Source organism: Aphelocoma coerulescens, chromosome 7, assembly GCF_041296385.1.
Source record: "Aphelocoma coerulescens isolate FSJ_1873_10779 chromosome 7, UR_Acoe_1.0, whole genome shotgun sequence".
In the NCBI taxonomy this organism is placed as follows: Eukaryota; Metazoa; Chordata; class Aves; order Passeriformes; family Corvidae; genus Aphelocoma; species Aphelocoma coerulescens.
This window is the reverse complement of record NC_091021.1, coordinates 15,099,999-15,120,473: the sequence shown is the minus strand read 5'-3', so window position 1 is coordinate 15,120,473 and position 20,475 is coordinate 15,099,999. Positions and strand designations below refer to the sequence as shown.

Genomic DNA, 20,475 nt, shown 5'->3' with positions numbered 1-20,475 from the left:
TGCTAACTAAACCCGCTGAAAAAGAAACTTCTATATTACATCCAGAACTCAGGCTGGTCCAGTCAAAAAAAAAAGGGGCATTGGAGGGGATAATAACATTTAGCCCACTCGTTCTTCTTCCAGCATATTTTGTCTGAACTAGTTTCAGAGTCTGGGGCCTGGTCATTGTCATGGCAGAGGTTGGTATGAAAATGTATTCCCTGCTTTTTCCTACAGTAGAGATCGAGTTTGGCACATAGCATACTCAATGACTCAAGAAAAAGTCGAGCTATTAAATATATGATTCTGATTTTAAGGATTTAAGGAGGAGTAGATAAGTTGCTGATAAAACAGGGAACAGAGAAAGCTGGCAGAGGAAAAATAAACACATCCCCTTGATATGATCATGTTTGAGCAAAACTTCTCTATATGAATGAACATGCTTCAAATTTTCCACGGCGTATCAATAGTCCTTTGAATTCTTTCAAAATTAAATTGGACAAGCTGTCTTTTTTGCATTTGAGAAGGTAAACATTCTTGCTGTTTCCACTGTTCTTTGTTGTCCTGTGTCTGTACATGTAACAAACCCCTGGATTTTATCTGTTTGCTCCGTATTTTGTTGCAACATGCAAATAGATATTCTTCAACAATCTTGTTTTCATGAGAGTTCATTAGCAAGCTGAGGTCTTTGGATGTAGGCAATGTAGTGAGATTAAAAACCAAAATGAACAAAAATTCCCCAAACTAAGAACTAAAGAACATTCCATGACAAATTTGACCATAATCATGATTTCAAAATGGAACACAGTTTAATTTGCTCGGTTCTGGTTTTGGAGTTGTTCTTTTTATCCTTAGTGGAGACAATTGAGACTACTAAGTTGACAATTGAGACCACTTAGTTTTTATTTCTACTCACTCTGTCAGAGAGGATTAATGTGGCTTTTCACGGGCAGCACACTTGCGTTGCTGAGCTTTGGCGCGCGTGTGTCAGTTAAGCAATGGTGCTGCCATTTTGTAAGGCTGTCTTTTTGTAACACAGTATTTCCGTGGATTGCAGAAATCTCAATGCCAGAAAGGTTGTGTTTTAACAGTGGCTGCTTTTGGAGTGTCTGCATTCAAGAGGATGACTTTCCCATTTCAAGCTGTTTGTTTCTTCCCCCTAGTACCCAGTGATGAGGGGTCAGGATCTTTCTGCTGCCACTGGTTACACTACTCAGAGATCATCCATTCTACCTCTCTATGAAGTAAGTGACCCTGTTTATGCAATGGTACTGAGTCAAAATAAAACACAAAGGAACATCCTAAATGTGTCACAGATTGTGCTAACTTTGGGCAGTTCCTTGTCTTTGCTCTCAAGAGAGAGCTTCCTGCAAATAATATTAAAAAGGAATTAATCTAAATACATAGAAATCCTTTCATGTGTTTGCTTGTATGATACAGCTGAAAATGCTGTTTTCTTGAGTCACTGTGAATGCACAAAATGCAGCTTCCATCATATGCTGAAGTTGCTGAGGTGCTATTAACTCAAAGGGCACATCTGGGCAAATGTGATTACAGGATCCAAACTTCCTTTGTTGCCCATGAAATTCATTATTATGTTTTTATTTCCCCAGAATACTTTCCAGGAGCTACAAGTGGTGAGGAGAAATCTAAATTTATTCAGAACCCAAATGATGGATTTGGAATTGACTATGTTGCGTCAACAGACCACAGTTTATCAGCACATGACAGAGGAGGAAAGGTAAAATGATGTTTTTTGGTTTTTTTTAAAAAAAAAACAGAAAATACTCTGGCATATGAGAAAATGCATTGCTGCCCTTGAAATCAGCAAGAAGTCTATTAGTTTGAATTTGAACAGGGTTGGAGCTGAGTTTTTGCCAAAATCTTATTTACTCTTTTCTTTATACATCTTCATTCTAGAGTTTTTTATTCTTTGTTGCTTCCAATCTCTATTTCTCACTAATTAATTTTTTTTCTGCATCCTTTCTCTGAAGTGATTCTGCAGCTGCAGTTTTTAAGGGCTTTTATCATACGATACCTGAACAGAGGATATTGCAGGGGAAAAAGTCATAAAGATTTTCATTTTAGATCACTCCCACCTTTGTAGATGCAAATAAAGAATGAACACAGTAGCATTCAGATGCTTTTCCAACTTTCAGTGGCTACTCAGCAGGCTTCAGATGGCATTCGTATTCTGGCTCTGTGTGTTTGTGCTCACCAGGAGTTGCAGTAGCAGCAGATCTGGAACATTTTTTAAAACTGAATATATATTTAGTTCAATTGAATCAGCTCTTGGCCTATCACTTTAAAAGTAAAAATGTTTGAAATCAGTTGGCTGCCTTAGACAGTGTTCCTGGCCAAAATGTAGCTGTGAGTGCTGGGGAATCTATAACCACACAGGAGAGGTAACGTGTTACTGCATTACTCTGTGGTGCTTGTTTTTATCAGCTTGAAATTGCATTTGATTAGATATATGTAGAAATACTGCTTTCTTCTGCATTTAAAGCTAAAATTTTTGGAGAATATTCTGTGATACACTGTGTTGTTTTGTTTTTTCTATGAAGTCACATATATCTTCTATAAATGGAAAAAGACTTCTCTTCCATATAGGCATTCAACTAATTTTTCTGTGAATTATCTGTGTTCCACTTGGAATTCCCTTGTATGAAGTCCTTTCGTTGTAGCACTGTCCTGCTCAGTCACCTCTTTGCAGCTGAGTGCAGTGAATGCTTTTGTTCTTCATGTGATGGTCTTGCTGTAGATACGAAGCTGATCAGCTGCAGAGCCTGAGGAAGTCTGTCCGCATGGAGCTACAGGAGTTGGAGATGCAGTTGGAAGAACGTCTGCTTGCCTTGGAGGACCAGCTCAGAAGTCTGCACATGTCTTCACCTTACAGACCTCAGACACACATAGTAAGTATTAGTTTTGCAACAACACTGTGTGTTTTCTCAATGTTCGTCACAGAGTCATAGAATAGTTTGGGTTGGAAGGCACATTTAAAGATCATCTAGTCCAACACTCCTGCAATGAGCAGGGACAAATAATAACTGTTAAAACTCTTAGAGTGGGATGGAATCTTGGGAATCTAATGATGCCATGTGTATTATCAGGGGTCATATTTTCTCGTTTTCTGTCAGTATTGCATCTTGGGGAGAAGGTGTGTGGCTTTCTTGGTGTTAATATGTACTAATACATACCTTCTGGGGTTCTTGGGCTGAAAAAGACAGACCTCTTCTGTCAGTGCTTTCTTCTTTTTCCTCTTCATTACCCTGAGATCTCAGAGTCTTGGTAGCTAGTGCTCATGTCTAAAATCCTTGGAGGGTGATGATGGGCTTTTTGGAGTTTTTCCACACTGATTTTCCTGGAGAATGAGGGCAGAGAGATGAGAAATTCACAGTGTTTCTGTCCCAAGAAATGGAGTGTACTTTCTCTCTTGTTCTGCCAATCCATGGCAAAAAAAAACCCCAAACAAACAAACAAAATACCAAAACCCAAATACGGAAAATCCCATTGTCGTCAGTTTTTATCTCCATTGCCTTTTGTAGCTCCTTCAGATGAACACATGGCTCCCTGACAAACAGTGGGAGAAGCTCCGCTCCCACAAATACTCCCCAAAAACATGAGAAGGGGGATAAAAGGCATTTGTCTGTGTTTATTGGTGGCATGGCAATATACTTTCTCTTATTTTTCACTCAGCGGAAGACTGTTCCTCTTTTTTCTGCTGCAGTTCTGTCATCAGCCAAACAAAAAAAGAACAGATGAAAAGTATCATATGTTCTTCCTGGGTTTCATTTCTCTTTCTTAGCCAGTCCTCTTCTGTAGAAGCAGCACAGGCCACATCTTCCTCTTCAGTATTTTGTCATGGGAAAAAAATTGAAACCCGAGAACAGGAATATATGGTGTTACTGTGATCTCAAGCCAAACTTGAGTTCTTTGAACCACATAAATATCTTTTTATTTGTAAATCCTTTTATAGAAGAGGACTAGCTTTAAAAATGACTGAAATAAACTTTCTCCAACCAGCTCCACTTCCTGTTTCCAACTTTCTAGTTTAACAGAAAGTTGTCTGAGATACAGCATATTTATATACTAGCTTCTGAGAGCTCTAAAAAAGTCCTAAGTGTATTAACTTGCCTTAATTTTTCAGGGTATGTATGGAAGCAGGAGTGCTGATAATCTGTCATGTCCTTCTCCATTAAACGTCATTGAACCAGTAAGTATTTGTTGTGTACTCTATGTTTTACTGATGAAAAGAACCGGGAAGGCTTTACTTTAAAAAAAGGTTTCAGGAGATTAATTTGACACATAATTTTAGAAATACTTTACTCCTTTAAATAGCTTTGTTGAAAACAGCTGCAATTTTCCTTAAGAAAATTTAACTGTAGGTGCAAATAACTGTAGAGTCTTGTTAGCTTTTAAGAGGAATATATAAAAGTGAGGTTTTTTGCATTTAGTTGATACAAATGGTGATACTACCTTGTGAATTTTCTAGGGAAAATTATTTCTTATATTTCCGTGCATTTTCTGCTACTGAAAACAAGTAGTTCAAAAACTGCAGAAAGGAAAGAACAAACAAACAAACATCAAGCCCTTGTGTGTGTCTCTGTCAATGGCTCTGGCAAGATGTATCCATATTGCAAAAGTTGGTGGCTTGGGGAAGTGCCACAATTTTTATTTATGTTGGCTTTCAAAAACGCACATTCCTTTTTATGATCTTTGTTGCAGTCATAAAGGCAAAGTATATATTTGTTTTATAGCTGTATTTGTTAAATGGAGGGAATGAGTAAGTGATTAAATAAATAGCAAGAAAACATAGTTGTGTCTGTACGTGACTTTTTTGTATGCTTATTTGGGACTGATTCTTTTCTGAATCCTTAGGTCTCTGAGCTTATTCGAGAGCAGTCATTTCTGAAGTCTGAACTGGGTTTAGGACTGGGAGAGCTTGGACTGGAAACTCTCCCAGCAGAGGGTACAGAGTCCGTATTCTCCCATGGAAACTCGGATTCCTCTTCAGTGTGCTCTGGTCACACAGGTAGAAAACCTAAGAGTCAAAGCAAGAAGTTGTACAGAGCCTCTGTTGCCTTAACACCAACTCCCCCAGTAAGAGCTGGACAGCAGGTGGAATGCTCTGAGGAGCTTGAAGACTCCAAGCCAGAGGTGGAGCACAAACTTGAAAAAGTCCCTCTCATGCCTTCGGCTGATGAAATCCACAAAGCGGTGGAGCAGGAGGAGCTGCAACAAGTCATACGGGAGGTGAGGATGGAGGGGCTGACATCTGGGATGTGTGAGCTGAGTTTACTGAAACCTAAAGACAAGGCTGGCTGTAACTCCTGTCCTCCGAGGTTTTCTCTTCCCTCTCCAGCCAAGTCACCATACTGTTGCTGTGCTGTGCCTGAAGGCTGAGAACATGTCCATAGGTGTTGGAGCCACAGCTGTATTTATGTGCAAAGCAGGAGATGTTTTTCCAGTGATAGTGGTTAGCATGTAAATTGATAGCTAAGTATGGCTGGGAAAGAATTTGCCATCTCTACTACCTGGTTAAGCAGCAGTATTCCAGATCCCAAGTGAGAATTTCTGTCATGTTTGCTTACTAAAATTGCAAACTGGAGTTAATTTGAGGGGTGAAATAATGTTTCTGAAACAACACTGTAGTAAATGTTAAGTACACTTTCCCAGTCCCTCTAGGCCAACCACTAAGGACTACAGGAATGTAAGTGAAACAAGCTGAAGGCAGGTGGGAAGTTATTTCAGAGTTTAAGAGTGATCTTGGACCTATCCTATTGGGCTAGTTTTATTGGCAGTCAATGAAAGTGAGGAGTGCTTGGTTTTTTTTCCTGTGGGCTAGGTTAAGAAACAGAGCTAAAGCTACGTGTTTTGTTAGTGGCATGACAGCAAAGCTCACTGGCAAGTAATGTAAATGGGGAAAGGAAGCCAAAGAAACTACTTGTTCTGAAAAGAAGTGCCTGTGAAAAATTGGAGCGAACTCTGCTCTGAATACAGAAATGGGAGTTGAGAACTTGTGGATTTTATTCCCTTTTCTTCACCAGAGAGGGACCACTTAGCTGAGGGTCATTGGACCCTTAGCTGTTAGCTTGTCCCTTGAAGCTTTTGTGCGGCTCTGCCACAGACCACTAAAGACGAGGTAAGATGTCATGCTTAGAAATGTACAACAGAGGCTGTAATGCCGTGGTACCTTCCAGGTCTGCCTGTGCTGAGGCTGTGGATAATTGGAACCAGCTTTACCTTAGCTTTGTCTTTGAAATAGATGAGATGCATGCCACTCATTAGAAGACTTGCACATGAGATATTATCACTGTGGTGCTGATTCAGTGAAGCCAGGATGTGGCATTTGTATCCAGGCTGTATGTAAAAATCCGTGTATTAAGGCAGTGGTGTCATGGTGGAGGGTTGCTGAAGGAGAAACCGAGATAGAAAAGAGAACTGTAATTCAAATGTACTGCAAAAGCAGCAGAGACAAAAAAAATCTAGAGTCAAAGGACAGAATTACTTCTGTCAATATTTTTTATGAGGTTAGCCTCTGTGAAAGTTCATCTTTAGTTTCATTAATTGATAGCAAATAAAGATATGTACTCTTTGCACAGAGATTGTTATTTGGGTTGTGTGGCACTGAGGACATTGTAATGCTGAAAGAATCCACACTGAACTGAGAGGCTACTGTTCAAAGATGAGTAGTCAGCAAACAACTGAGCTTGACTCACTTAGTGAATATTTGAGCACACAGAGAGATTGTCCCTCATTTTAACTTCACTGGCAGTGGGTTCCGGATCAACTCAAGGCTCTCAGCATGAGGAGTTCTGCAGGTCAGAGTGGAGATGCATTGGCTCAAAGCACCTGGTAGATTTTGCAGTGCCAGAACATGCCTTTAAACACGTATCAGGAAAATCTTTATTATTTCATAAGAGCTAGAACAGAACATAAATTGAAATATGCCTTGCTTAAATGGCCCTGTTGTTAGCAAAGGAATTCCAGTTCCATTGTCAAAAGAAAGAAATCTGGTAGGATGCATTCTTGATGTGTGCACTCAGAAATATTAAGCCCTTGCTTATTCCTCCCATTCTCTGTAGCTGCGTAACCTTGTGCTGGGGAGAGAAAAGCCAGGCAGTGGGTGTGATATGCCTGGGTGGGCTGTAATGCGTGTGAACTTTGATCTGTAACTATTTGCTCCATGAAAAAAACCCATGGTGTTAACTTCTAGCATTAATGGACTAACTCCCACGGGAAAACATTCAACAACATGAAGTGTTAAAATACCAAACAGTAGCTCTCTTGATGAAATACAGCCTGACCTCCACAGGATTATCACATGAAGTACTTACTGCTTGACTTGTGTAAGTCACAGTGTCACTAGGAATGCCACCAGGCCCTCTCACTCTGCCCTTCTCCAGTTTAAAAGATGTGATAGTTTAAAGATCTTTCTGCCTAAGAGCAATGGAAGTTTTGATTTTGCTAGCAGTTCTTCATTATAAATGACATTTAATGAAATTACACTTTAAGGAAATGTATGATTTTCCTGTCAACATCTGCTTTAAGAGGCTGTAATGAGGCTTTATGGGACAAAGATGGTCTGGCAGAGAATCTTCCCCTTTACATTTTCCATTCAAATCCGTGTTAGCTCAACATCCCTCAAAATGTCTGTAGGTTGTTCATGTGTGCAGGTGTTGGGTTCCTCGTTTTACTATCTTGAGCATAAAAACTCACCAGCTGCTGCCATGAAGAAGTGGCACAGGAAGAAAATAGAGTAAGAAACAATTCTTTTAATTATAGAAGAGGTATACTTCAAGATCAGAAATATAAGCACTGGGAAAAGCCTCATTCCCGTTTTTCATTAGTAGATGAAGAACGCCAAGCTCCAGATTTGCCACAGTGGTACACTTCACTCAATCAGTTCTTTATTTAGCAGCGACATAATATTGCAGCAATAGTAATTCTTTTATAGGGAAAAGGATTATTGGTTTACTGTTGTAAATCTATGAATATGATACTGTGTTTTCAGTGCAATATTGAGTCTTGGTGTTGTATCAATGTAGTAAATGTACCATAAATGAGTGCTTTCTCCCATTTTTCAAATGATCAATTTTTCATTCACTTGCTAAAAATAATTGATGGAGCATTCATTGACTGCTTTTCTGTCTTTTGAACAGAGGAAGCCTTGGCAGCAGGCTGTGCCCTCTGCAGAGCAAATAGAAGGTGCACCTTGCCCTAAATAATTTATAATGAAAAAGGCAAATATTGGCCACTGGTCACCTCACACGCGTGGTACTGAGTCACTGCAGGAGTCAGTGCTGTGCTTGCCACACAGGAGTGACCTTGCTGAGTCTGGAGGGGGGAGGAAGGCTGTGAAAAGAGGCAGTGGAGGGTGGCCCTGTTGTCGTCCAGACAGGAAGGTGAGAAGCAGAGGGCTCAAATAATCAAGGTCAAGACAGAAGTTGTTAGAAGAGCTGAGAATAGAACAGGAGCTGCTTTGCTTCCAGTCTCTGCTTTGTTACAAGACTGTCTCATACTAGACCATTTACTTGCTAATTTGGGAAGCTTTTATCAGCTTTTTTTGGAAAGTGGCATTTATTTTTGTCCATCTTTTGAGAGAAGGGTACAGAATTACTCTTTTTTAGCATACTTGCACACCCACCCCATGGGATACTGAAGAAAGGTGGCGAGAGCACTGGGGGCTCTCCTAGGCCTGCTGGACAGTTGGGGTGCTGTGTGCAGGTTCTATGCCTACATTTCTAAATCCCAAAGCCCTTACTAATCTGACAGTGGTTCTAAAGTTCTGTACATCAGTGTGTGCATCAGCAGAGACATCCTCTGGACTGTGGGTGAAACAGGCCCTATTACACAATGGCTTTTCTTTTGTCTGTTAAGCAGCAAACAACCCAATTGGAAACTTGTTTCCCAATAATATTATAGTCTCTGAATTTCTGCTTGATGCAAAGTAGTAATGAAACGAGGAACTTTGCCACTAATGGCTTAGGGATTGAATTGCCTGCCAAAGAGAACAAGGGATAAATAACCTGTTGCTAATGCTGCTGCCACCCTTCTGACGTTGTTGCTTAATCCTTTTGACGCACCAGGAAAGGGGGAGACTTATATGAAAAAGAAAAATGTGTTGCTTAACTGGGCTGCTGAGTGCTTCTGTGTGTGACCCTGGACCAGCCTCTGGCTCTTACCCCCCTGCACCCACTCACAGTTGTTGTCCTCCTCTGTCCTTGGAACTGCATGTGACTTGTCCCTCCTGAAGACCATCCAAAAAAATAAGTTGGTGCCAAAGATTTCTTGTACTTGCAAGAAGCCCATATTGTTTTTCTTTGTCAGGCCCTGCTCCTTTCCAGCATAATACACTCCTGTAGAACTGTTTTGCCTCTTTTTCTCCTTTGTTTCTCTTACTGTAGCCCTCAGTGCTCTGCTCTTCTTTTGTTGTAGCCTCAGCCACACTCACATGCCTGCTACGAGAAACTCCTAGGTGTGTTTTATATAAAACTTAATGGGTAAATGCTTTGTCACAATCCTGTGAAAAATGGCCTTTGCTGATGTAGATCACATGCCAGTGACCCATTGATGATGTGAGCAACTGCTGAAGCTCTCTCTTTCCTGCTGAAAGTATGCCACTAGGATTTGTCTCCTTTTGAATTCTATGAAAACAACAGCTCGTGTTCATGGACTTGGACCCGTTCTACTGTGTAACCCATTTGTGAAGGAGATCAGTCCTGCCTTCCTTTTTTATAAAAACTTGTCCAAAAGTAGTGCATTTGGGATGCTTTTGATGTATATATCCTGAAATGTTTTTTTCAGAACTTTGCATAGTTGAAACATATTTTTTTTTAGCATAAAACCAGATATCCTAAGTGTAAACCATAAATATATTTACCATCTGGAAAAATAGAACTAGTTTGGTTTCCATTTGTACAATTTGCAAGAACTTCAAAATTACTTACAGTTATTTTTCCATTCTTCTAATGTTTTTCCATTCACAGTTTTGAAAGTTGACTTTTTGGTGGTGCATGTTTTCATATGTTGGTAGTGTCAGATTTATCTGCAATATCATTTAGTTTTATCCATTGGTTATGTAACTTACTGACCTTAAAACTTTGGCTGATCCCTTTCAGATCAAGGAATCTATTGTTGGTGAAATAAGACGAGAAATAGTAAGTGGATTATTAGCAGCTGTATCACCCCAAAGCAGAGCTGCAACTGCAAAACAAGATACACAGCCATGAAACTGGTACTACAGGTAATCTTTGGGGATCTGCAAGAACCAGATTTTATTTCTATTTTAGTTGTATAGAACATCATTGCTAACTTAAACCTTGCTTTGTTTGCACTTTCATCATGAAATGTAAGTGATCAAAATTGAAGTTCATTAAATACAGAGGACACTGATAATCCTGGATAGATTTGGAAAATCAGCTGCTTTGTAGTTTGGCCCATTCTACTGTCAGGTTTCATAGGGTGGCCCTTGATTTTTAGTTTCAGTGTGCTCTGTGATGACTTTTTATGTGAATGCATCATGCAAGAGGATTTCTGTAGTTTGCTTGCCTTAGATATGAATAATATCAAAATACATACTTAAACATAACAAACAGACTTCCAAAATCTAATTTAGGTCTTCATCTTCCTTTTTTTTCTGTAAGGTTGGATGTAGTCAAAAGTGCTGTGGGATTCTGCTTTGGGCAGCACCCACTGGTGAAAGTGTCAAGTTGGTTTTGCTCCAGGAGGTGTTAAAGCTGCTGAGATGGGCTACTGTGTTCGGCGGTTGGTTCTCCGATGTGGACCTTTCCTTGAGTTCATCTGTAAGGACTCAGACACTTTAACATTACTTTCCTTAAAGCATCATCGAAATTGTGTCACTCTGAAAGGTTTTGTATTTATTTGTATGTCCCTGTTGTAAGTTTTATGTAGCTAATTTCTTTGTCTAATGATGCATCATGAAACTTGAAGATTTCCAGATGTAACCAATTTATAAGTAACACGTATACATTCAACCTAGCTTTTTTTTAAAAAAATAGAAAAAAAACCCTCAACAACCCCTCCCAAAACACTGACCTCTATGAGGTATTTGTTGTGCAATAACTGATCCACTTTAAGAGCTTGAAATAACCAATAATGGTTTCCACTGCTGTTACTTAGTGCCACTTCAAAAGAAGGAAACAATCCTGTTGTAAAAATTGCTGTTAATTCTTGGGGCGGTTACTATTAGCAGAGTGGTAGAATGACATGAGGTTACTCTTAAAACTACTTAAAGTTCTGACACTGAAAGCCTTATCTTTGTGTAGAAGACAACTTTTAACTAATTTTATTTGCTTCCTTACTGTTTGCTCATCCCTCTATAGGAAAGTGCCTTATTTAAGCACTGGGGTGGTTTTTTTGGTGTTGGCTACTTGTAGTCATACCAAGGGAAGTTCTCTTCTGCTTCATATTAACCAAAATGCAATAAAAATACTATCTTCTGAAAGCAATTAGGATTTGCAACTTGGAATGCATGAATGACCTTGCTTATATTATGGGGAAAAGGGAAAAAATCTCTTTTCCTTCTCCATCCCTCACTGAGTGTATTTTCAGTCAGCCTGGTGAATATCCGATTGTTCCAATGGAGCAAATTGGAAGTCATTGGAGTTTTTATGTGGTCAAATAGACATTTAGTGGATATATAATATCCCTTTTGGCTGTGCTGAACTCTCTTTACTCCTTTGCCATTTCCATCTACTAAAACTCTTTACACTGTGTCAAGGTCTTAAATCAAAAATAATTTCAAATATCACAATATCATATGAAAAAGTTTATAAAATTTTTAATTGTGTTAGGAAGACACACAAGGGCTGATTTCTTTTAAAAAGTGTATATTAAACCAATAAAATATTTATTTTGCCTATAAACTGTGTCAGTGTTTTGTATTGTGCATGGTTTACTCTTAAGCAAAATAAGTAAGATAGATTTGATCAAACAGTACACAGAAGGGGGAACAGCGGGAAACCTCAGGACTTGGGTTTCCAAAAAGCTTTCAGATGTTCAGGGCACCCTCAAATGTGAGAACAATGTTATCACTTCAAACCACTCTCTTAAAGTTGTTGGCTTCTGTTGCTGGTCCAAGAGGTTGGTTGGTCTTGACCTCTCCTCAGTGTTTGTCCCTGCAAGTAGAGGCTCTTGAAAACCTTATTCTGCATGTTGAAAAGCTGAAATACAAGCTCTGGCAGCACTGACGTGGCAATCCATACGAGTGGTAAGTTGCAGTAGATTTCTGCCTGCCTTTGCAGTTTGCATGAGCACGCAGCTCCATTCCAGAACACCACAGGAGATCAGCCAGCCAGACTCACATGCCTGCAACCTTCCTTTGCAAATGCACAAACCCAAAACCTACTCAACCTGTTCCCCTTGTCCCCCAGACAGATCCATTAACACGGTTGACCGCTAATGTAGCTCCTGTGCCTTTGAGCTGCTCAAAGCGGCTTTTCAAGAAAGGTGACAACTGCAGCTCTCAGGGAGTGATGGAGGAAAGCACATGAGGAGCTGGTGGCAGTCGAGCAGGAGCTGCCAGCAGCATCTTCCATGGAGATAGCAGCCTGACTTCCTGCTGCTCTACCAAGAAAAGTCTCTTGTTGGTAACATACCAGAGTATCTGGGGTATTTTGTCGTGTAGCTTGTAAGAACATTTGATCTCAGCAGTGCAAGTCCCAGTGTTTAATATATCCTGAGAAATGAAAAATACTGCCAAATTTTCATCCAACTGATGGAAGGCAGATTTCTGAGGTTTGGCAATAATTTAAAATAAAGACATTTCAAAATGACATTTCTAAAAACTGTGCTAAAATTAATGGATATAAAAGCACCTGTTTTTCCATAATCTGGATGACAGATTTTTGCCATTCTTAAAGACACTTCCTGCTAATATTTTCTGAGTGACATATGTGTAGATATAGGAATGTCTAGGAACTGCTTAAAAAAATTTTAGTGGATCTGTCGTATAGGTTAAGCTGAGCTGGTATCAACTTCTATTGACAATTCTGTTTGTGCCTTAGGAACAGCCATCATTATTATTGGACACACACCTAACCTGGGTGACTTATCCTAATGGTTTTCTGAGCATGGACAGTTTTTCTTTTGTTTAATGACTCAAACTGCTACTTTCCTTGCAAATTAGTGCTGTCTTTTTTTCTGCCAGCCTGGAATTTGATGTGAATTATATGCAGATTAAGACAGCTTTATTAGTGGCTGATAAATATTGGTAAATCAAATTTGCAGTGAATAAAGCCAGACAGTGTTGCCAGAGAGATTTTGGATGTTTTTCTAGGTTTGCTGTGATAGTGACCTTTGTCATTGCCAGTTGGCTGTAGGAGTAACAGGAGAACCCACCTGATCAATATGGCTTAAAGACTTGTACTGTTGGTGGAATTTTGGCTTTTTCAATTGTGGGTTGGTTGATATGGCACCAGGCTTGCTGGAGACAGGTGGGGATCACCTGGCCAAAAGGGGGCAAAGGATTCTAGCCCATGGGTTGGTAGTGTTGATTTGAGAGGGCTTTAAACTAGCTTGGAAGAGGGAGGGAGATAAGACCGGGCTCACTAGAGCTGGGCCTAGGGGCAGTGTGCCAGTGCTGGGAGTGGAATCGATAGCCCAGCTGAAGTGCTTCTACACCAATGCACGCAGTGTCAGTGACAAAGAGGAGGAGCTGGAAGTCATTGTGCAGCAGGAAAGCCATGACAGTCTCCCTCAGAGAAATGTGCTGTGACTGGAGTGCTGCAGTGATGGTTACAATCTCTTCCAGAAGGGACAGGCGAGGAAGCAGGAGCAGCAGGGTGGATAGGTACATTAGGGAGTGTTTATCCTGTGCAGAGCCAAGGATAGGGATGATATGGTTGAGTGCCTGTGGGTGAGAACCAGGGGGGAAAGCCAGCAAGGCAAAAATCCTGGTGGGAGTCTGTTACAGACCACCCAAGCAGGATGAGGCAGCAGATGAACTATTCGATAAGCGCCTGGCTGCTGTTCCACGATCGTTGGCCCATGTTCTTGTGGGAGGCTTTAATTTGCCAGATGTCTGCTGGAAACTCCACACAGAGGAGAAGAGGCAGTCTAGGAGGTTCCTGGAGTGTGTGGAAGAGAACTTCCTGACACAACTGCTAATTAAGCCTATCAGGGTGGTGCCCCACTAGATCTGTTTACAAACAAAGAAGGGTGGGTGGGACATACTGTGCTCAAGACAGCTTTCAACCACAGAACCGTGAAATTATAGTTTCTGATTCTTGGTGAAGGAAGGAGAGGGATCAACAAAATCTCTACCTTGAACTTCTAGAGGGCAGACTTTAGCCTGTTTAGGATGCTGGTTAAGAGAGGCCCTTGGGAAACAGTAATTAATAACTGAGGGGTCCAGCAGTGTTAGACATACTTTAAGAAGGAAATCTTAAAGGTGCAAGAGCAGGCCATCCCCATGTGCTGGAAAAAGACTGGCCTGGCTGAACAGGGAGCTTTCACTGGAACTCAGGAAGAAAGAGAGTCTGGAAGAAGGAGCAGGCACCTCAGGAAGAGCACAAGGATGTCATTAGGTCACATAGAAAAAAAATTATTAGGCAAAAAAGCTCAGCTAGAACTCAATCTGGCCACTGCTGTGAAAAACAATAAATTTTTTTTTTATAAGTACATTAACAACAAGAGGCAGAATGAGAAAAAGCTCCATCATTTATTGGACAGGGCGGGTAATGTTGTCACAAAGGATGAAGAAAGGCTGAGGTACTTAATGCCTTCTTTCCCTCAGCCTTTAACAGACAGACCAGTTATCCTCTCAGCCCCCTAAGCTGGTAGACAGGGACAGGGAGCAGAATAGGCCCCATGCAAGCCGGGAGGAAGTATTTAGTGACTTGTTGTGCCATTTAAACACTCACAAGTGTGTGGGGCCAGATGGGATTCACTTGAGGGTATCGAGGGAGCAGGTGGGAGAGCTTGCCAAGCCACACTCCATCATTTGTTATCAGTCCTGTTTAACCAGAAAAGTCCCAGCTGGAGACTGCCCAGTGTGACACCCACCTACAAGAAGTGTTGGAAGGAGAATCCTGGGAACTACAGGCCTGCCAGCCTGACCTCGGTGCCAGAGAAAGTTGTGGATCAGATTATCTTGAGTTCAATCTCATGACACATAGAGGACAACCAAAGGATCAAGCCCAGCCAGCATGGATTTAGGAAAGGTAGGTCCTGCTTAGCCATTGTGATCTTTTTATGACCAGGTGGCCTGCCTAGGGGGATGAGGGAAAGACTGTGGATGTAGCCAGCCTTTGATACTGTTTCCCATGGCATTCTCCTGAAGAAGCTGGCAGCCACAACTTGGACAGGTGCACTCTTTGCTGGGTTAAAAACTGTCTGGATGGCTGGGCCCACAGAGGGGTGGTGAATGGTGCTACATCAAGTTGGTGGATTCTATGAGTCTGTGATTCTCATAAAGTCAAGGGCTGTGTTTTTGAAACCCTGAGAGCTTGCTGGGTACGTTACAGCAACCTCCCCTTTAGTATTAAGACAGAATGGTCTTTAGCCTGCTGCAGAGCAATACATGCCTTTGGCACAGCTCAAATCAGAGGTTTGTGGGCCTTGTAGTGGAGAGTTTTGATTGGTTTTTCCTAGGGTGTGTAAGTATTTTTCTAGCCCCCTCTGTTATAATGAAAATCTCCAAAAGTTACCTCTGCTGAAATGTGGAGATATGTCAGCATTCAGCAGCTGGAGGCAATAGCTGGAAAGGTGGGAGCAGCCCCACATCATTTGGATTAGTGCTTGTGGTGCCTGTGAGGCACAGCTGCAGCTCGCCCACAGCACCGTGTCTGAGAGCTGGTAAGGAAAGCACTGAGGATGGCCCTGGTGCCAGCTGTCAGAAGAAGAGGCTCCTGCTGCTGGTAGTTTCTGCAATGCTGTTTGGAGACAGAACTCAAAGTGGACCTGCCACTGCCAAAAGAACTGATATGCTCTTGAAGCTCTTTCAGGTTCTTTTCCTGACCATGACCTCCATAGAGGGAAGGCTGCCTTGTATCTCCTGCTTTTTCTAGAATTGTGGTGTGCAAGCCCTTGGTAGTCTGCCTTTAGTGGGCAAGTGACGCCCAAGATGCTTGCTGCTGAGCCTTTCCTCAGCACTGCTTTGCTCTGATTGCTGTGTCCTTTGAAGTGACAACATGGAGCCCTGCTGATGCAGTGCAGGCACTGAGTACTGCTCTGCTGAGCATAGAGGGGCAGCGTTTATGCTGCCTTTCAGTTTTGTGTGCTGTGGGCAAATAGCTTGCACTGGAAATACAGTGTGGGTCAGAACATTTGTATTCTGTTATACCACAGATAGATCTCTTTCAATGAAATTGGCCACAAGAAGATACTGATTAGGGAGAGGGAACAAGAGCCCAGTTTGGAAACTGAAGTAATTCATGACTAGCAGTGTAAAACAAAAAAAGTAATGACGAGCAGTGTAAAACAAAACCTGAATTACTGGAAAAGTTTTCTTTTGGAGGATTTTTTTCCACAGGGAACAAAGCTAAAACTCCGAAACTTGGATGATGTCATAAAATAGAATTATTGCTGGTTAGCTGGCTTCAGTCCAGTGCAACACTTTCTTCTGAATTAATGTGATAATGTAAAGATGATGCATGATTTGATTTTCAGGAAAAAAAGAAACTCATTAACTTGACATAAAGCAAATTTGATTTTTCATATGTGATTTTAGATGTGATGGCAGTCTTTTGTATTCTTGCCATAGAATAAAAATGCACAATATTGTTAAAAGAGTTCTAACAGCAGAAGGCAAGACAATTAAAAAAAAGGAAAATCACTTGAGAATTCCTTATAGCTTGTATATTTTGTCATTCTGCATACATGCTTGCTGAATGATGGTGAATACATGCAGAAATATATTTTTCTTGTTTGGTCAGGGTAAAAGGAGAATTCCTGGACAACAGTAACGTAATGAAATGGTAGCAATGAGAGAGCAGCATGGTGACAAGCCAGAATTGCCTCAATGAGTGAGTAACTGTTCTGCTTGCTGTGCAATCTGTAAATTGAGGTAGACCTTGGCTCCTGGCTTGTCCCTACTCCTGGAGCAGCCCCATTCCTGCTACTCCCAACACCTATGTAGGAAATAGCAAGCAATTGTGCACCATCTACCTTGTCCAGTTCACCAAAACCTGGATCCTGTCCTCCAGGTGTGCCTCCAGGTGTGTCCGGCTGGCTCAGTCCCTCTCTTGCAGATGCTGCAGGCAGGACTGTGAGGATTGCTGTGACTTCTTCCAGTCTAGGATGTTCTCAGAGGATGAGGCAAGAAAGAAGAGATACCTGAAGAGCCTCAAATTCTAAAATGAGAATTTTAAGAACAGGTTCTGAAATTGGTGTACTGAGATTTTATAGCTAATTGGTGGCTTTTCTGCCTGGGAATGTGTGTTTGCACAGGAGTTTTCTAACTTAGACTCTGAAACTGTGGAAGTTCATTCCTTGGTTTATCTTCTATGTGTTCTATATTTTAACTTTTGTTTAAGAAAATTTACAGTAACAACTCAATTTTATATTTCAGTTGTTTAATTCAGTGGTATAGTCAGTCAGCATTTGCATTAAAGATTTAATACGGAAATAATATAAGGTGAGAATTTTATTCTAAAACCTATGTACACTGCACGGTTCTGTTTATTGAAAGTTGTATTAGATTCTATTCTATTCTTGGTAAGGAAGCAAATTGTAACATCTCTTCCTGCTGAAATACCCTCCTAAAACCAGTACCAGATTTTTGGTTTCTGCACTATTGAACTATTGTCCGTATTACACAAGAATCTTTTGACTGTCTAGTCAGGTCAAGCTCCATTAATCCAGCTCGTTTCCTATGTTTTTGATGTGTGTATTCTATTGATGATAGTGGATAGGATCTAGCAGTAAATGTTTGTACATTACTTCAAAGTGTGGAGAGCTGTGAGTTTCAGAGGACGACTGGAATAGACAGTGTAAGTTCTTGTGTGCTCAGATAAAGTAACTTTGATTCTGATCAAAACTGCACTGCTGAGGAATGATTACCTTAACTAAAGAGCTTGTATAAATAGAAATAGTTGTATCTTTTTGCTAATCCAGTCTTTATGTATCCACATACATAGTACATAAAGAAGTCCAAACCTGATATTCTATGGATGAGAACTGGCGATGGAAGTTTGGGTTAGGCTGTTACCAGGCCAACAGCTCTCATTGAATGTCCCACTGACTCTGTCACTGCTCAGAAAGACTTTCTGTTTTTCTTGACCTGCCTGTGGCACTCGGTACTCATGAGACAGATGAGATCTGCTCTGCATTCTCCCACCCTTGCAGATTTTAAATTCTTTGCATTTTCTATACGTAAATAGCAGCCTGTGTTTCCAGCAGTTTGGTGCAAGTCACCCTGTTTGCAATGCTGTTTTGAAAGGAAGATTTCAGGGTCATTTTGAATATGTAATTTTTTATTCTTGGAAGGCTTCTATCTGATTTTAGCACCTATGAGTAAGGCACAGTGCAGAGCCCCAGGAGGAAAACCTGTCCATGAATAAGTGTGGTGTGCACAGCAAAGACCATGTCCAGTGTTCATGCATTCTCCTCTTTCTGCTCATGGCCAACACCAAGAGCTGTGAAGCTGATGCCTCGGTCTGGGCAAAGGCAGGGAAGAAGCTGTTTGTCAGTTTGTTAGAAAAAGGCAGAAGGAAGGGGCACCCTGAGGCCCTTTTGGCTGTAGCAGAAAGCCAGTGTGCTCTGCAGTGTTTCTCCCTCTGATGCTGCTGGGGCTGCCCAGCAATAGGCTGAGGACATGTTGCTGTGAGGAGAGGTATCAGCTGGAGAGCCCAAGGAAAGCACAGATCAACATATCTTTGTTAAATCACTCGTACCAGTGGCTACAATGGGGATTAAAGTTGTCTCCAAGAGACACAGTGGAAGAATTGTCACTTCCAAGCTGAGGCCTTGCTCTGCAAAGGCAGTCTGTTGGATCAGGGTACTGTGACAGGGCTTCTCTGCATCTGCACTGGTGAATTTAGGAGCCAAAGCCTCAAGCAGGTTTGTTTTACAATGAACTCCAGCTGTCCTCTCCTCCCAAGAATGATGCTGCAGTAGTCTCTGACCACACTAGAGGAGCTGAGGCAGATCACAGCCACAACAAAAATTGTGCAAAGCGAGTGCAGAACAGACACCCTTGAATTGCCGTCCCAGCGGCCTTGTTTTTGGCTGGAAACATATAAACCTTTCCTAAGACACCAGGGGAAATAGCTCAAGCAGGAGCTATGCCATGAGTGCTTCCATAGCTCATCTCTATGGCAGGATGTTTTACAATGCAGTGCTTCATACCAGAACATAGTAAATGACATAGGAGGGAAGGATCTTGTATAGTTATTATTATTTTTAATTCCATTATAGTTTTAGCTGAATCATGAAGGCATCTGAAACTGAAATTGTGGGGAGCACACTAAAAACAGAAGATGAGCTATAAGGATGTGTCAGTACTTAAATGTGTTTCAGCTCTTCCCCAGACTGTGATGCAGTCTGTAGAAAATGCCAGCGCACTTTGCCTGGAGACTTCTAATGCTGCAAATCGGAGTAAGAGGGAGCCAAGGTAGGAATCCTGAAATGCTATATCTGAGTGCTCTCTCAATATGGCTCTTATACTATTTTAAAAATACTGTTATTGTATTAGTGCATGTGAAGATTGTTGGGCAGCCAGCTCCAAATAGGCACAGCAAGAAAAGCTGCAGGAGGCAAATACTTCCACATCACATCATTGGGGGCCTTTCTCTCAGGCACAGCAGCACCATTAAGGATTTGTCTTTGTGTCTTGTTCTGTCCTGTTGTCCGTCTCCCTTAGGAAGCTGCCAAAAAGTGGTTTCTTAGTTTGTTTTGTGTAAGATTGTTGAGCTTTTTTCTTATATACCATTGATAAAAATGCATTTGAGACACAATTGCATTAGACAGCAATGCCCAGCAAACTAGAGGTGAAACACGCTGCTATAATCCCTTGAGCACTTAATATTTTAATAAAATTTTACTGTCTGAATATGTTTTTTCAAATTACTTTATCATTAACATAAGAAATTTTAAGCCTTTGCAATGATAATTATAGCTCCTGTAATCAGTAACATATGCTAGAATTGTAATTGTAAAATTTAATACATGAAGGTTCATAGCGAGAATAGATATTTTATGGCAAACAGTTTTTTTCTAGAGAAACCTGATATTTAAAATATACCATTTATTAATATATATAGTAGCAATGCATCTGGAGAACATTTTTCTCACATTATCTGTGACTGAGAAAAAAGCCATTATTTCCTTGCAATTATGAAAATTCAAGAGGAAAGCCACAATTTCAGATCCCTGTGTATATCCTCCCCTGCGTGTAACCTTGTGGGTGTGTATATACCCCTGGTATGTCTGAAGCTGTCATTGAAGATAATGACACATCTGTACATGAAGGACTTGTAAAATTGGATAATTAGACTGTCCTAAAACAACTACCTAATTGTCCTAGCAAAAGCA

General features: G+C 40.9%; 1 protein-coding gene and 1 long non-coding RNA gene across 3 annotated transcripts in view; both read left to right on the top strand.

Annotated features, from left to right (window-relative positions):
* The window catches only part of ITPRID2 (ITPR interacting domain containing 2), a 40,244-nt gene extending 28,377 nt beyond the window's left edge, over positions 1–11,867 (top strand). For both annotated transcript variants that reach the window (XM_069022314.1, XM_069022313.1), the window contains 7 exons: positions 1,143–1,223; positions 1,593–1,720; positions 2,741–2,891; positions 4,127–4,192; positions 4,858–5,232; positions 10,101–10,225; positions 10,626–11,867. In XM_069022314.1, the coding sequence (XP_068878415.1) occupies positions 1,143–1,223; positions 1,593–1,720; positions 2,741–2,891; positions 4,127–4,192; positions 4,858–5,232; positions 10,101–10,211 (912 nt within the window). In that variant the 3' untranslated portion in view covers positions 10,212–10,225; positions 10,626–11,867. The remainder of the gene's footprint in view (positions 1–1,142; positions 1,224–1,592; positions 1,721–2,740; positions 2,892–4,126; positions 4,193–4,857; positions 5,233–10,100; positions 10,226–10,625) is intronic.
* A 1,786-nt stretch (positions 11,868–13,653) lies between these two features.
* LOC138113672 (uncharacterized) lies at positions 13,654–19,979 on the top strand. Its single transcript, XR_011152300.1, has 4 exons — positions 13,654–13,762; positions 14,955–15,164; positions 16,878–16,967; positions 17,148–19,979. It is a non-coding gene; the product is annotated as an uncharacterized lncRNA (long non-coding RNA).
* The last annotated feature ends 496 nt before the right edge of the window (positions 19,980–20,475 follow it).